The sequence below is a fragment of the Lycium barbarum genome, chromosome 7 (genome assembly GCF_019175385.1).
Source record: "Lycium barbarum isolate Lr01 chromosome 7, ASM1917538v2, whole genome shotgun sequence".
NCBI classification, from domain to species: domain Eukaryota; kingdom Viridiplantae; phylum Streptophyta; class Magnoliopsida; order Solanales; family Solanaceae; genus Lycium; species Lycium barbarum.
Window position 1 is genome coordinate 115,275,524 of NC_083343.1, and position 15,367 is coordinate 115,290,890.

Genomic DNA, 15,367 nt, shown 5'->3' on the forward strand with positions numbered 1-15,367 from the left:
AATGCTCAAAATCTGGATTGTATGTATGTCAAGGTGTTTTAAACTTTGAGGTTTAGGATTCTATTTATAGAACCCCCGAATTTGAGAAAAACCCTAGTATACTGATGTGCGGAGTACAACCCCCGAATTTGAGAAAAACCCTAGTATACCGATGTGGGACTTCAACCAATTTCTGAAAGTTTTACTTCAATTCAACAACTAACGGTTGAGATTCAACCAAATTTGAACTTGAATGGTCGATCCTGAGCCACTTATACTCGATCTGGTTGGTCCTTGAAGAACCAATGAGATTCGAGTATCGAAGAGGTTGAGACAAAGATTATTAATGTGAATTGTACCTGATAGCGAGCATTTGGTATATGAAGATATTTATACTTCTTTTTACATACAAAAATATGAAATTCAGACTCATGTGACAACAAGAAAAATGGAAAAAGCAGGAGAGAAGGGATGTATTTTACCTTCCTTGGATGGTGTTTGGTGAATTTGGGAGGAGAGAGACTCGTTCACAATAAATGCGACCCGATTCGGCTATGCACATACTGAGAAAAGCTTGTAGGCTTTGTGTTTTCGCTATTTTTGGCAAAGTGACGTGGAGAGAGATGAGAGAAGAGCGGCAGTGCTAGGGTTGGCAAACCCTAGCCGCATTTTGGTTGAACACCCTTTTTAGGGGTTGTTTGGTCTATAGTGTTGTATATATATTCGTGTGTAGGTGGGTCGGGTTAGTCCATAATGGACCGGACCCGATGTAAATTAAAGGAAAAGAAACCGGCCTAGTTTTGCATGTATATACACATATATATGATGTGTATATTTTGATGTATACACACGTATATATGCTGTTATGCACCGTATTTGGGGCAAAATTTAAAATATCATGATTGCAAAAAATAAAGGGGCTTTTAACTAGTTCAAAGTTTAATCAAAGCCATGTTAAATTCCACGAAAGAGGAAAATTACTCTAATTCGGACGCTTAATCACCAAAATCAAAATACACTTATTGTTTTTACTTAATTAATTCAATTCCCTTGACTTTGACGGGGTAAGACACTTAATGATGACTAATTGTAAATAATTAAAATAAATGACTTCATAATTAACCATTTCTTTGAGAAAAAATAAATAAATGTTGTTGTATTTAATGTGCTAAAAATGTGACAATGACATGAGGTTGTTCAGCACACTCTACTCCGTCTGTAATCCAGTGACTTCGAATAATTAAATAAAATTATCGAATGTCAAAAATTAGGTGTCAATACTCACTCCAATTAAACTGACATTAACATTCTTAAACATTCTATAGAATATATTATAGGCATGACTTTGGTGGGAAAATAAATTACTACTATATAGAAACTCACACTAAAAAAAAATGGTGGGCCCAATCTTCTTTAATAGTAGAAAAATTGTGTGGATCGTCGTTAGTCACTAAAAAAAAAAGTGGGCCCCAATCTTCTTTAATAGTAGAAAAATTGTAAAAAAAAATTAAGGTGAGGCCCAATCTTCTATAATAGTAGAGATTAAAAAAACAAATTTAAGGTGGGGCCCACTATTCTATAATAGTAGAGATTAAAAAAAATTAAGGTGGGGTCCGCGTGGAGAATTAGAAGACAATTAAAAAAAAAACGTGGGGTCCACGTGAAGAAGTAGGAGACAATTGCAATAGAAAAAAATAGGATATTTAATAATGATAATAAGTTCAGAAAATGGTAAAGGTACGCTTAGAGAAAATGTAAAGAAGAGAAGTTCGGGAAAAAAGAAATAACGATTTAAATTGAACACAAAAACTGCTAAAGAGTCGTAAAACCAAAAGATTTAAAACTTATACCTTTGGGTATAAGTTGAGACACATACGTCTCACACCAATAATGAGGAATAACATCAATAAGACGAAATATAAACGGCCTTCTATAATAGTAAATTAAAAAAAAATTAAGGTGGGACCCACTCTTCTATAATAGTAGAATTTTTTATAAAAAAAATAACTTGGGGCCCACTTTTCTATAATAGTACAAATTAAAAAAAATTAAGGTGAGACTCACTCTTTCATAATAGTAGAGATAAAAAAAATAAGGTGGGTCCACATGTGTGCCGTGGGACCTACCAAAACTTTCTCCCCATTTTTTAGGCTCATTGGCACTTATGCCCTTATTTTAGTTGCTGTTTAATTTTTGTCCCTAAAAAAATTTTTAAAAAAAATTGTGGGGTATAAATTTATATTTCTGCATCATAATATCTCACAAGTTATGTTCCGCACCATTAAAAACTTATGGCCACTAGGCATAAAATTTAGGAAAAATAACAGCCTATGTCTATTTGGAAAAATTATTTACCTGAAATGACTCATATTTTTAATATTACCCAAAATAACCCTTTTATACATTATTATATACTTTTATATAAGATCGACACATTATTTACAGTAAGTGTATAATGTTGTATATCGTGCGTATAAACACTCTTGTAAAAAATGTTGGCTATACAGATGTAAATTAAAAATATAACTACGTGGATATAATATTTTATGCTGAATTGTATATTATTAAAATTATTCCTAAAATTAATTGCTAAAGGCAAAAATTAAATACCAGCCCATTTGAAGGACAATTCGTTCAATTTCTTCCATTTTTTTAGTTTTTAATTTGTAATAGACAAATTCTCTTTTTTAAAACTAAACTATATAAAAGCATAAGTTGAAAAAGTGGATCGTCAACCAAGGGCAATTTTGTCAAAGCATTTGCCATTGAATAATTCCATTAGTTAAAAGTAGAATCTTACTGTAGCTTAGTATTAAATATATTCGTACTTTCCCTATTTTGCCTCTGCGCATAAAAATTGTATCACAACAGATGATGTCATTTCAAGTGGCAGGTATTAATTATGTTTTTGGCCACGTGTCACTTTTACACTCCTTTTACTTTTCATTATTTTATCATGTTCACATAATTCCACTTAATAGACAAATAACATTTGTGTATATGTATTAATGTTCATCTATATATATGCATCGACGGTGCAAATTTAGGTATGTTTATTAATAATATAAAATATATATACTATCACTATCCAATACATAAATCTTTACAATTGTACACAACTATATACACATAGATACACTACATAATCCAAAGTGTTGGGCCCGTACGCATACGTCATCCAGTTTATTAAAGACAAATCACAACTCTGTAAGTTATTTACATGATTTAAATCATGAAAACTCATGTATAGAGCGAAATCGCCCGGAAATAGTGAATCAACATAACTCCCGCCATAGTTACTAGTCGTTAACGTCGTCGGCGTTGCCTTATTCCGGTGAGTCTATTTATTTAGAGCAATAGTTTCTTTAGGGGCAGCTTTAGATAGGGGAACAAGGGCTAGTGTAACTGGCCCAAATAATGAGGACCATTTTCACAAGTTAAAAAGGAACGTGAACTAACATAATTCACCCGGAGCCTAAAGGGTATAAAAATATATGGTATTTACCAAAAGGGGTTGACCAAAAAATTATATACCAAAAGGGGTATATCGTGGATCAGCCCACGATATACCCCAAAAATTTTTTGCGGCTGTCAGAACCATCAACGAAAATTAAAAAAAAAAAAAATTAAACGTATAACGTGGACTGATCCACGTTATACCATATATTTTGTATAACGTGGACTGATCCACGTTATACAATATATTTGGTATAACGTGGATCAGTCCACGTTATACAAAATATATTGTATAATGTGGACCAGTCCACGTTATACCTCTAACGTTTTTTTTTGTTTTTTTTTTTGCGAGCACTAAAAAAAAATTTGGTAAACTTTTTTTATTTTTGCAACACTTAATGTGTTTTTTCATACTTTGACCAATGATTAGTCGTGTGTGAAGACTCCTAAACGTCAATATTTTATATAGAACTTGATATTTTTTCTGTGTACAATAATGTAGGCTCAATACATCAAGGATACGTAGACGTTCGGATCGTCATTTTAGGGGTTGAAAAGGTGCCCGAAATAAGTTTTGTTTGAAAAAACTTAGTGTTTGACTGTAAGGTTATTTGAGTCAACTTTATATGTCGAGAAAATAAGTTAGCTTTATTTTCAAAAATTGAAACCGCAGAAGTGAAATTGACATTCACAGCTACATTACCCTGGGATTTTTACATTGAAATCTATTGCGTATCATCATCTTATAAGTACATAAAACTGAAAATTTCAGGCCAATTTGGGGGAAAATTAAAATTGAATGGGATAAAAGGTGTTTTTTCAAAAATCGGCTCGGCCAAACTGCCTCATGGCAGTGTGTCTGCGTAGATCTCGAAAAAATACGCAAGTTAAAAAAAAAAACGCGTAAAACGGACGTCCGAGCGCAAAGTTATGACCATCTAAAGTTTGACCACTTTACAACTAGTTTTTCTCCCTATATTTTTTAGAATTATATTTATATTCAAAATAAAGTTATGTCGTAATTAAAAAATAACACGCTTAAATCAAAACTTTAAAAAATAAAACACTTAAACCTTAAACAAAACTTACTTCGGGTACCTTTTCAACCCCTAAAATGACTATCCGAACGTCTATGTATCCTTGATGTATTGAGCCTATATTATTGTACGCAGAAAAAATATCAAGTTCTATATAAAATATTGACATTTCGGAGTCTTCACACACGACTAATCATTGGTCAAAGTATGAAAAAACACTAAGTTTTTTCAAACAAAACTTACTTCGGGCACCTTTTCAACCCCTAAAATGACGATCCGAACGTCTACGTATCCTTGATGTATTGAGCCTACATTATTGTACGCAGAAAAAATATCAAGTTCTATATAAAATATTGACGTTTAGGAGTCTTCACACACGACTAATCATTGGTCAAAGTATGAAAAAACACATTAAGTGTTGCAAAAATAAAAAAAGTTTACCAAATTTGTATTTTTTTAGTGCTCGCAAAAAAAAAAAAAAAAAAAAAAAAAAAAAACGTTAGAGGTATAACGTGGACCAGTCCACGTTATACGTTTAAATTTTTTTTTTAATTTTCGTTGATGGTTCTGACAGCCGCAAAAAAAAATTGGGGTATATCGTGGGCTGATCCACGATATACCCCTTTTGATAAATACTGTGTATTTTTATACCCTTTAGGCTCCGGACTCTAATTCACCTCGATGCTTCCTTCGAGAACAACTGATTGCGTCAACTCAAGTTGTTCACTATATCAATTGATTTCTCCATTATTTAATCCAAGAATCAACTCTAAAGCTTCAAAGTTTCTCAATTTCAAAACCCTAGGTTCGATTCTTTTAATTCTAGAGTTCGTAGTCATTCTAGGTTTCTTGGTGATTTTCAAAGAGTAATACTAATCATAATCCTTCCTACGATCATATTTAATTCAGGTTGCAAGCTTACTTTAAAATACAAAATTCTAACTTGTCACAATACTTGATGGATATCTATCGTTTTACAAGTGTAATCTCGTTAGAATCGATGCTTAGAAGTAAACAATATTAATGTTAGATGCGTTAAGAACTGACTTTACCTTGAATAACTTGGGGTTGAGAGAAAAGGTCCCCCCCTTTTTTTTTTTTTTTGTACAATAGAATTAATTTCTCTCTTCTCGCCGTTTTTTACATATAAACTTGGCCAGCCTGTACTATGGCTCGCGCACTAAGCTTCTGTGTTGCATTTGGCAGCAGCTATATTGACTGTGTGTTTCATTTTGTGCAAAACTATGTTGCATTCCCTGAAGCATGTTATTTGCAAAATTGCGCATAATATTGTTTACATAAATATGATGAACCGCCTGAAGCACTGGAAACTAAAATCGAAGGGCTACAATTTTATTTTAAAACCATGTTCCTATACCCTTGTATGGATCCCACATACTTTGGACTCATTTATATATCTTCATTGACGTTTAAAATTAGCCGAATTAAATCTAGAAACTTATGGAGGCTTTATAATAAGCTCCTTTAATTTTATATAAACTTCGGCTGATACTTTACCTTTTCATCCTTACGTTCTTCTCCAACTCTTATTCTTCACCAAGAATACCCTAGTTCTTCCAATTTGGAAGCTTCAATTTTTTATTTTTTTTTGGTGGGGGTGTTGGGATTCGAAGTTAATGGTTGATTGTTATTAAAATCGTTTGAGTGTTGATATTTATGCTTAAATTTTTAGTTTTATCACAAATCTAGTTATTTACTTAAAAATTTTCAAAACTACATTGATGGTCCTTAGAAAGTGTTAAAAAAATCATCGTTTGAACTTGCGATTTCATCTCATGAGATGAAATCTCAAATCATCCAAAAAAGCATGATTTGGGATTTCAAAAATTTTAAATGTAATACTTGACCCATAAGTTTATATTTTGTAATAAAAGACCCATAAGTTGCTGGATATTTTTAACAATTACTCCCACCAATCATTTATCAACCTCATTAACTTTTACCAACCTTTATTTATGTGGGAGGATTATATTAAAGAGTAGTTACATTACTATTCATGTTAAATTTTCCTTTTTATTGAGTTAAAGTTTGATCAATTGATTTTGTATTCTTTAGAAAGGCCTTCTACTGGTGTATTAATTTTGCTATGGACTATTACTTGCTCATTTGGTAAGATTGTATAAGAATTAAGAAAGTTTTGACAGTTTTCACAAATTGTGGGATTTTTATGTCTATAAGAAAAAATACAACTTAAGAAATTCAAATTGCATGTTCATGATTTCAAATCATGTTCAAACGGCCCCTTAGCATTAATTTGGTGTATTTGACTAAATTGATGATTGGTGATCTTGTGTGTTGGAGTTTGACGTCTTTGTTTTAAATTTGATATTATTTTAAGCAATTTGAGGTGGTTTTGATCCAAATTGAAGTTGCAAATTCGAAAAGCATTTTGTTGAACAACACAGACAAATTGACAAGCATTTTGTTGAACAACACACACAAATCATGTCAATCAAATAGAGTTTGTGAATAGTTTGAATTATGAGGTTGGGCCTAGGACAATCAAAAGTAAACCGGCTGTTGGATAATAATGATGAATTTAAAGGTTTTGCTTTAGCTAGGAGAATAGAAGAGATTAATTTTAGTGAAAATGATACCAGGAAACCACTTTTAAGGATGTTGTTTAAGAAATAACCGCAGTGTAAAGTAATTAAAAATTAATACTAACTTAAAAATATGATAAAATAGTTGAAAAATAGCTAGACGAGCTTACAAAATTTTCCCAAAATTCGAATTGTGAATCTTCTAATGGTCTCTCGATCGCTACTAGTTTAATTTGGAGAAGAAGCTTATCGCAGCTACAGATGTCCTTACTATTAGCTATCGTGCATGATATACTCTCTATACGTGACACTATCATCTTTTAAGTCAGTCTAAAAAAAGTAATATACAAAAACGGGAGTAGCTCTTTTTTCTTTACAATAGCCAACTGGACTAGTAGCTAGTTTTCTACAATTACTGTCCAACAAGTTTAGAGATTCTTTTGTCAAGTTGCCTAGGAAACCGTTTCCAACTCATCAATGCTTTTTTTTTTTTTTTTTCATCACCAACTCATCAATGCTTATGGTTAGAGATATCGAAACTCAACCACCACTTAAAATTTTATTATGTATTTCCTCCATTCAAATTTATGTGATGTTGTTTGATTCGCTACGTAGCTTTGCGGGGGAGGGGGGAAGCTTTCAAATTTTATAATTTTAAATCTGTCATTATATTTTTATATTTATAAAGATACTTAATAATAAAAAGAATCAAAGTTAAATTATTTTAAAACTAAAAAGTATCGTGCCTTTTAGGGTGTCGCATCAAAGGAAGTAGTAAATAAAATTAATCTAATGTATTCAAAAAGTTCTTATCTGAATAGTATGGACAAATGAGATCATATCCATCACTTTTGGACGCTCTGGAAACAAAAATTGTGATAATTGATTACTACTTGCTTGAAAAGCTCTCCAAGAAGTGTCATTGCTGACACAGTTTCAGTTCGAAGCAACAACTGGAACTGCTGTAATTGAATGATTTAGTTGATAAAGGATAAATCCATATAATAGTGAAAATAAAAAAAAGGAAGAAAGAAGAAGATTCAAAAATATTTTACAATAGATAGGAGTGATATGTATATACCAAAGGGCAAAGAATTGTAGACCTGACTCCACATATATATTAGTACTACATATATATCATGCCAAAACATAGAAGCAATCTGTATGTAGTTGTTTCTTGCTGGCCAATAGACTGCTAACCAACCCTTACGTTTTTCTTCCTTTTTACATTAAAGGTGTGCTCGGAATGAAGGAAAAAAAATTCTCATGTTTGTTTGGTGAAATAAAATTAAAAAATATTTTCTTTAAGAAAACAAGTTTCTTAAAAATGAGGAAAATGACTTCTTTAATGAAATTAAAAAAAAAAACAATTTCCACAAGTGGCATTTCAGGTGGGTTGTCACGTGGGGTGTGGTGTGGGGTAGTGGGGTTGGTGGATTTTCCGAAAAATGTTTTTTACTAACAAACCGAATATAAAAAAATAAATAAAAAATTCACTTATTTTTTAATAACCAACCGAACATGAGAAATAATTAAGAAATTCACTTATGTCTCAAGAACACATTCTCCAGAAAAATATTTTCTGTGGAAAACATTTTCCTACATACTGAACACAGTAAGTATAAAATAGAGTACGTAGTTTCTTTCTTCCCACACAACTTTTCTCTTATCCCAAATTATTTCTCTGAATCAAAGTTCAAAGTTGATCAAACATATCAATATTATTCTATTTAAACCGTGTAAATATTAACATATCTATGTTCAAAGTAACGTGACATTTGAAACCCCCAAACCATGAGTCTACCTTTAATTACGATAAAAAAAGAAACTCATAAATTTGAAAAAGAAAATAAAGAAAGCTCATAAGTCAAAATTAATACGTATTGAGAAATAGACGGTAATTGTCATCGATCATTCAATCACCACACCTATCAAGAAGATCAAGAACGAGTATGTTACTTTTAGAACTCGTTCCAATTTGAGAATTTAATTGTAAAACTTTTTAACTTAATCTCTGTCGACCTTTTTCGTTTATTAATTTTTTTCTGACTATGTATTTCTTCCTTCTTTATTTTAAGCATAAAATATAAATAGTTTCCTTCTTCCAACAAACGTTTTCTCTTCTTCCAAAATTTATCCCTGAATGGAAGCTCAAAGTTGATCAATATTTGTCCTATTTGGAAGTACCAAATAGTAATATGTTTATGTTCAAAGCAATGTGATACCTGAAACAATTCTAAATCTTGAATTTGCCTCTAATTTTAATTTAATTTTTTTGGTATATTTGAAAAATCAAGAAGGGGTATGTTGCGTTTAGAACTCGCCCCCAATCTGAAAAGTTAATTGTAAACCTTTTAACATAATCTTTGTTGACCCTTTTCGTTTATCAATTTTTTGCTGATTTTGTTTTTATTCCTTTTCATTTTAAGAGTATTATATAAATAGTTTCTTTCTTCAAACAAACTTTCTCTTCTCTCAATTTTTTTTCCTGAACCAAAGCTCAAAGTTGATTACATCGATCAATAATTTTTCTATTGTGGACCGAAAATATGGTTACGTGTCTATATTCAAGTAATGTGACACCTGAAAGTCTAAAATTAACGTACAAATCTTGAATCGGCCTCTAGTTACGTTAGAAAAACGTTTTTGGTAAATTTGAAAAAGAAAATGAAGGAAGCTGATCATAAGTCATATTATTACTGAGAAGTCGACATTATATTGATTGTGATTTTAATTCAATTATTTACCACACCAATCAAGAACGCTTAAGTAAGCTCATCAATCGGTTTAATCGGAACCAGACCGGTAACCGGTTACGGAACCGGCCGGTTTCCGGCTAAAAATTTACTTGTAAAACTTTTTAAATTAATCTTTTCTGATTTTTTTTTCATTTATTAATTTTTTTTGTTGACTGTTTATTTCTTCCTTTTTATTTTAAGCATTATATATATATTCCTTTTTCCAACAAACCTTTTATCTTCTCCCAAATTTTTTTCCTGAATTGAAGTACTCAAAGTTTATCCAACCGATTAATATTTATCCTATTTGAATCGTGTGAATAGTAACTCATTCTATATTCAGAATAGTGTGACATTCAGAATTTTTAAACTTTGAATTCGCCTCAATAACAAACTTTTACGATCAATTTGAAAAAGAAAACGAAGGAAGCTCAAAAGTCGAATCATTACTGAGAAGTTGACAGTGATTGTGATTGATTATTCAATTACCACACCAATCAAGAAGGCTAAAGAAGGGGCACATATGTTGCGTTTAGAACTCGCCCTATTTAATCGCAAAACTTTTTAACTTAAAACTTTGTTGATCTTTTTTCATTTAATAATTATTTTTGCTGATGATGTTTTACTTCCTTTTTACTTTAAGCATAAAACATAGTATATTGTCTCCTCCTTTCGACAAACCTTTTTTCTTCTCCCGATTTTCTCCCTGAAGTGAAACTCAAAGTTGATCAAATACCGATATTTATCCTATTTGGACCGTGTAATAATAACATGTTTATGCTCAAAGTAATATGACACTCAAAATCTTCGAATTCTGAATTCGCCTTTAGTTACGATAAAAAATCAATATTCTTAATAAATTTGAAAAAAAAAAACACGAGAAAAGTTCTTAAGTCAAAATCATTACTGAGAAATCGACAATGATTGTCATCATTCAATCACCGCACACCAACACCATTGCCGGTATTCCAGATATTGAGATCCGCCCACAATATTGTCATGAGAGCACATTGATTCTTCCAATATGTCAAATGCCAACGTAACATGGATAAATCATTCTCAGGAGTCATGAGCATTCAATGCCAAGTTGCCAACCCCCTTCAACTCCTACCTCCCACTTATCCTATATGGCTATACGTAACCCACCCCCACCCCCCACCCCCCCACCCCCCAAAAAAAAAAAAAAAACTGTACCTTGTTCTATATATATATAAGGAACATTGAAGCTCCAATGCTATAATTAGTAAGTCTTATTCTCCCAGTCAAAACTCTAGAAAACAAAAGAAACGAAAAAAGAACAAGAAGCAAGAATGACACCACTAATACATTCCCTTCAAATATCATTTTTATCACTCTTACTCTTCACATTTCTCCTCCACGCTACAATATCTTACACCCCTTTTGCCAAAATCCTATTCCATCTCTTCACCACATACTTTCATTTGTTTCTATTATTCTCACTATGTACACTTATTTCTCTTCTCTACTACTATCATACTCGTCCATGTAGGGTTTTCGTGTTAAACTATGCATGTTACAAGCCACCAACCCATAGGAAATGTTCTTATAAAGTTGGTGAATCATTCTTGCTCAAGAGTATGCGCTTATCGCAAGAATCCATCGAATTCATGCATAACATTTACCTTAAATCCGGCTTAGGGGATGAAACTTATGGACCACCATTCATATTTGAAGATGATAATAATAATACTAACAACATGCCTACACTAAAAAGTGCAAATCAAGAAGCTCAAGAAGGGGTATTTTCATCTATCGACGACCTTCTAGCTAAAACCCTAATCGACCCTCAATCGATCGACATTGTCATTGTTACATGTGGGAGCTTTTCGCCTTCCCCTTCGCTCTCTTCACTCATTGTGAACCGTTATAAGCTTAGATCGGACGTGAAAACGTATAATTTGAGTGGAATGGGATGCAGTTCTGGGGTTCTTTCCATTGATTTTGCAGCTAGGGTTTTGCGTGGGAGTAGAAAAGTCCAAAATGCACTTGTTGTGATCACAGAGAGCATAACTCTGAATTGGTACAATGGTGAAAACCGTTCGATGCTCGTGACTAATTGTATATTTCGTGTTGGCTGTGCTGCTGCTATTGTTAGCAATGATCCTAAACTTTTGGAAGGTGCAAAAATGGAACTTGTTCATTCACTTAGAACTAACCATGGTGCCGATGATAGCGCGTATAAAGCTGCATTTCAGGAGGAAGATGATAAAGGTATTTATGTTGTAGATATTCACATTTAATGTTTTAGTTAAGTACGTTATATGCGTTACCTAAGAAATGAATCTATATATATGACGTGCAAGATACATATAACCTTTTATCTATTTCTAGGGCCATGCATTGTTGGATAGGTTTAATAAGTTACTCCTATTATTATGGAATGAGGTTCAAACCATATTTACATAACCAGGTCTCTTTTAGAGTAATGTAATTATATATCGGTCTCTATGATAAGTCTAATTGATCAATTAACATGTGCGACAATAAAGTTTTTGAAACTTTTGTTCTTAAATACTCCCTCTGTTTCAATTTGTTTGAATCTATTTCCTTTTAGTTTGTGTCAAAATGAATGACCTCTTTCCTAATTTGGAAACAAATTCACTTTATGAATGATTTACAGCCACACAAATTTTCAAGGCTTATTTTGAACCACAAGTTTCAAAAGTCTTCCCTCTTTCTTAAATGCGATGCCCCGTCAAATGGGTTTATATAAATTGAAACGGAGGGAGTATGTTACTATATTATTTAGGTGGTTATAAAAACTTCTCATTATATAACAGGAGGTGTAAGTTAACTATTTCAAAATATATAAGTATAAATCATTATTCTTAAGACAGCTAAAAAGGAATATATATGTAACACAAAAACTAGAACGAAGGGACTATGTGATAAGTCTTATCTAAAATAATTTTGCAATTACCTTTTGAGACTTATAATACCCCAATAAATACATTTTCCATTTGACATAATGAATTAATATAGTCTTAGGGCCCGTTTGGCCATAAATACCAAAAACTTTTTCACTTTTTTTGGAATTTTTGGAGTTGGAGTTGGAGTTGGAGTTGTGTTTGGCCATAGTTTTTGAAATTGTAATTTTTGGTGAAATGTAGTGTAAAAAAGTGAAAAAAGTCGAAATTTTTTTAAAAACAAGTTTTTCTTTTTCTTGTTTTTAGTATTCCGGAATACAACTCCGAAAAAAAATGAATAATTTTTATGGCCAAACGCTAAAAGCAAAAAAAGTGAAAAATTTCCGGAAAAAAATGAATAATTTTTATGGCCAAACGCCCACTTATTGTTTTAGTAAATTACTAGTACCAAAAAATATCTTCCTCTTACAGGTATTACTGGTGTTTCACTTACCAAGGATCTGATAAGAGTGGCAGGGCTGAACCTACGTCAACACATCAAAATACTCGCACCACGTGTCCTTGCAATAACCCAACTCACAAATTACGCTTACTCAATAGTCATGTCTACAATATTATCCCAAGGCAAATTCAAGCCGGTGGTTCCTGATTTTACAACAGCATTCGAACACTTATGTATACACACAGGTAAGGGTGTCGTGGATAGTGTTAAATTTGTTTAAATTTAATTTGTCTAAAATTTTTGGGCCGAAATAGTTTATGCTGAAACGGTCATCCGTTCAATTTTTATTAAGTTTTAGTTTCATTGTTTGCTTTTTTATAGTTTGTTTAAGTATCTAATAATACTTTGTCTTTTTATTATAATTATATATAGCATATCAAACAAAAGAAAATTTTAATAATAATTAAACAAGATTTTTCATTGGTCAATTTGTGCAAAATTTATCAGCCCAGTTTTTAGATGGATTAGATTGACCTTAGTTAAAATGAATTGAATTAATAAATGAAGGGCTATTTTTCATAATAGCACTATTTATGCCCCAAATAACAAATTATGGCATTGAATTTTCAAAACTATGGTTTTTAAACATATCATACATACATACACACACACAAACGGTCCTACACACATAAAGTCATACATACATGCATGCATGCATACATACGCACATAAAAAAATATTTAAAAAATATACGTACATACATATGTATTATAAAAGATTTTTTTTCTAATAATTTAAAACTATTGCTAAAATGGATAATTAATGGGTTTAAGTCATTATATCACGTAATTTTTCCATAAAGGGGTATATGGGGAAAAAAGTTAACGAGTTGAGCGAGTTTTATTTTGAGAAATCATTGAATGAAATAAGAGCGCATATTTAATACGTATATAAAATGTACCTTTTTAACACATAATAATATCTATTTTTTGTATATTTAACTAGCAAATATAATTATTTTTATTCGACCGATCAAATGTGTAACTTGCTCTTATATTTTTATGGGCTAATTTTACTACTCTTGCACAGGTGGCAAGGCAGTAATAGAGCAAGTTGGTCGAGTTTTAAAATTGAACGATGAAGTGACAGAGCCAGCAAGAATGACTTTGAACAGATTTGGTAACACGTCTAGTAGCTTAGTGTTTTATGAGTTGGCTTATTTTGAAGCAAAAAAAAGAGTGAAAAAAGGAGACAGGATGTGGATGATTGCGTTTGGGACAGGGTTTAAGGTTGGGAGTTTGGTGTGGAAGTGGATTCAAGATTCAACTCAAGATTCTGATAACCCTTGGAATGAATGCATAGATAATTATCCATTGAAGGCTTGGTGAATTTAATACTTTGGCCAATTAAGAAAATTGTGGTGCAGAAAAAGGCAAAGGAATAGCAAAAAGAATTTTCTTGGGGCACCATATATATGTGCATGCAAGTATATTGATCAATTGAAGATACTGAAGCGCTCATTTGTTTCCCAAAAGAAAAAAGGAAATAAAATAGATATAATAAATTCTCATTATTGTTTCTTTAATTTTCTCAATATTTATATATCAATTTTTACTGATTGGTGTTAGTAGGACATGTTTAATTTTTATTACACCAATATAATGTAAATCTTTTAGTACTATTAGTTGGTCATTTGAAAACCTAAGGTGTAACTGGCGCCCGGTAGTGTGTGCGGTGTCATTTGAAGAAGTGAGTAATTGAATAAATCACTATAATGACAAATAGTGTTGTTTTTTACTGCATGTTTTTTGTATTTATACCCAATATTTTCATTTTTCTTATTATCTCTATGTACATGTGTGTGTGACGTGTGTGTGTGTACGTGTGTGTATCTTTTTGTGGGCGTGTGTGTGTATAAAAGAATTGACTAAGCAGTATATCCCGTGACGCCACTTGGGGAATTCAATGATATACACGCCCCCAGTAACATTTAATTGTATATGGATTTAGAGCCTGTTTGGATGGGCTTATGCCTATAAGCTGTTTGCAGCTTATAAGCTAAAAAAAATAAGTTGGGTAGTCTAACTTATTTTTTTTGGCTTATAAGCTGTTTTCAGCTTATAAGCTGCTTTAGATAAACTAAGTCAAATGGGCTCAATTATTTTTTTGAGCTTATTTTAAGTACAAAATGAATTTAAGCTGGTCAGCCAAACACTAAAAAAAAACTGAAAACAACTTATAAGCAACTTATAAGCCAATCCAA

The 15,367-nt window shown here is 31.8% G+C and overlaps 1 protein-coding gene across 1 annotated transcript; it reads left to right on the forward strand.

The window, feature by feature from the left end:
* The first annotated feature begins 11,004 nt into the window (after positions 1-11,004).
* Positions 11,005-14,906, forward strand: LOC132603903 (3-ketoacyl-CoA synthase 17-like). Its single transcript, XM_060317204.1, has 3 exons — positions 11,005-12,006; positions 13,134-13,349; positions 14,194-14,906. The coding sequence occupies exons 1-3, from the start codon at positions 11,085-11,087 to the stop codon at positions 14,490-14,492; spliced, it is 1,437 nt and encodes a 478-aa protein (XP_060173187.1). The 5' UTR covers positions 11,005-11,084; the 3' UTR covers positions 14,493-14,906.
* Positions 14,907-15,367: the final 461 nt, after the last annotated feature.

Coding starts and splice junctions, on each gene's coding strand:
- LOC132603903 (XM_060317204.1), top strand. CDS start 11,085: ATGACACCACTAATACATTCCCTTCAAATATCATTTTTATCACTCTTA. Junction 12,007..13,133: donor TCAGGAGGAAGATGATAAAG/GTATTTATGTTG, acceptor TTCCTCTTACAG/GTATTACTGGTGTTTCACTT. Junction 13,350..14,193: donor ACACTTATGTATACACACAG/GTAAGGGTGTCG, acceptor ACTCTTGCACAG/GTGGCAAGGCAGTAATAGAG.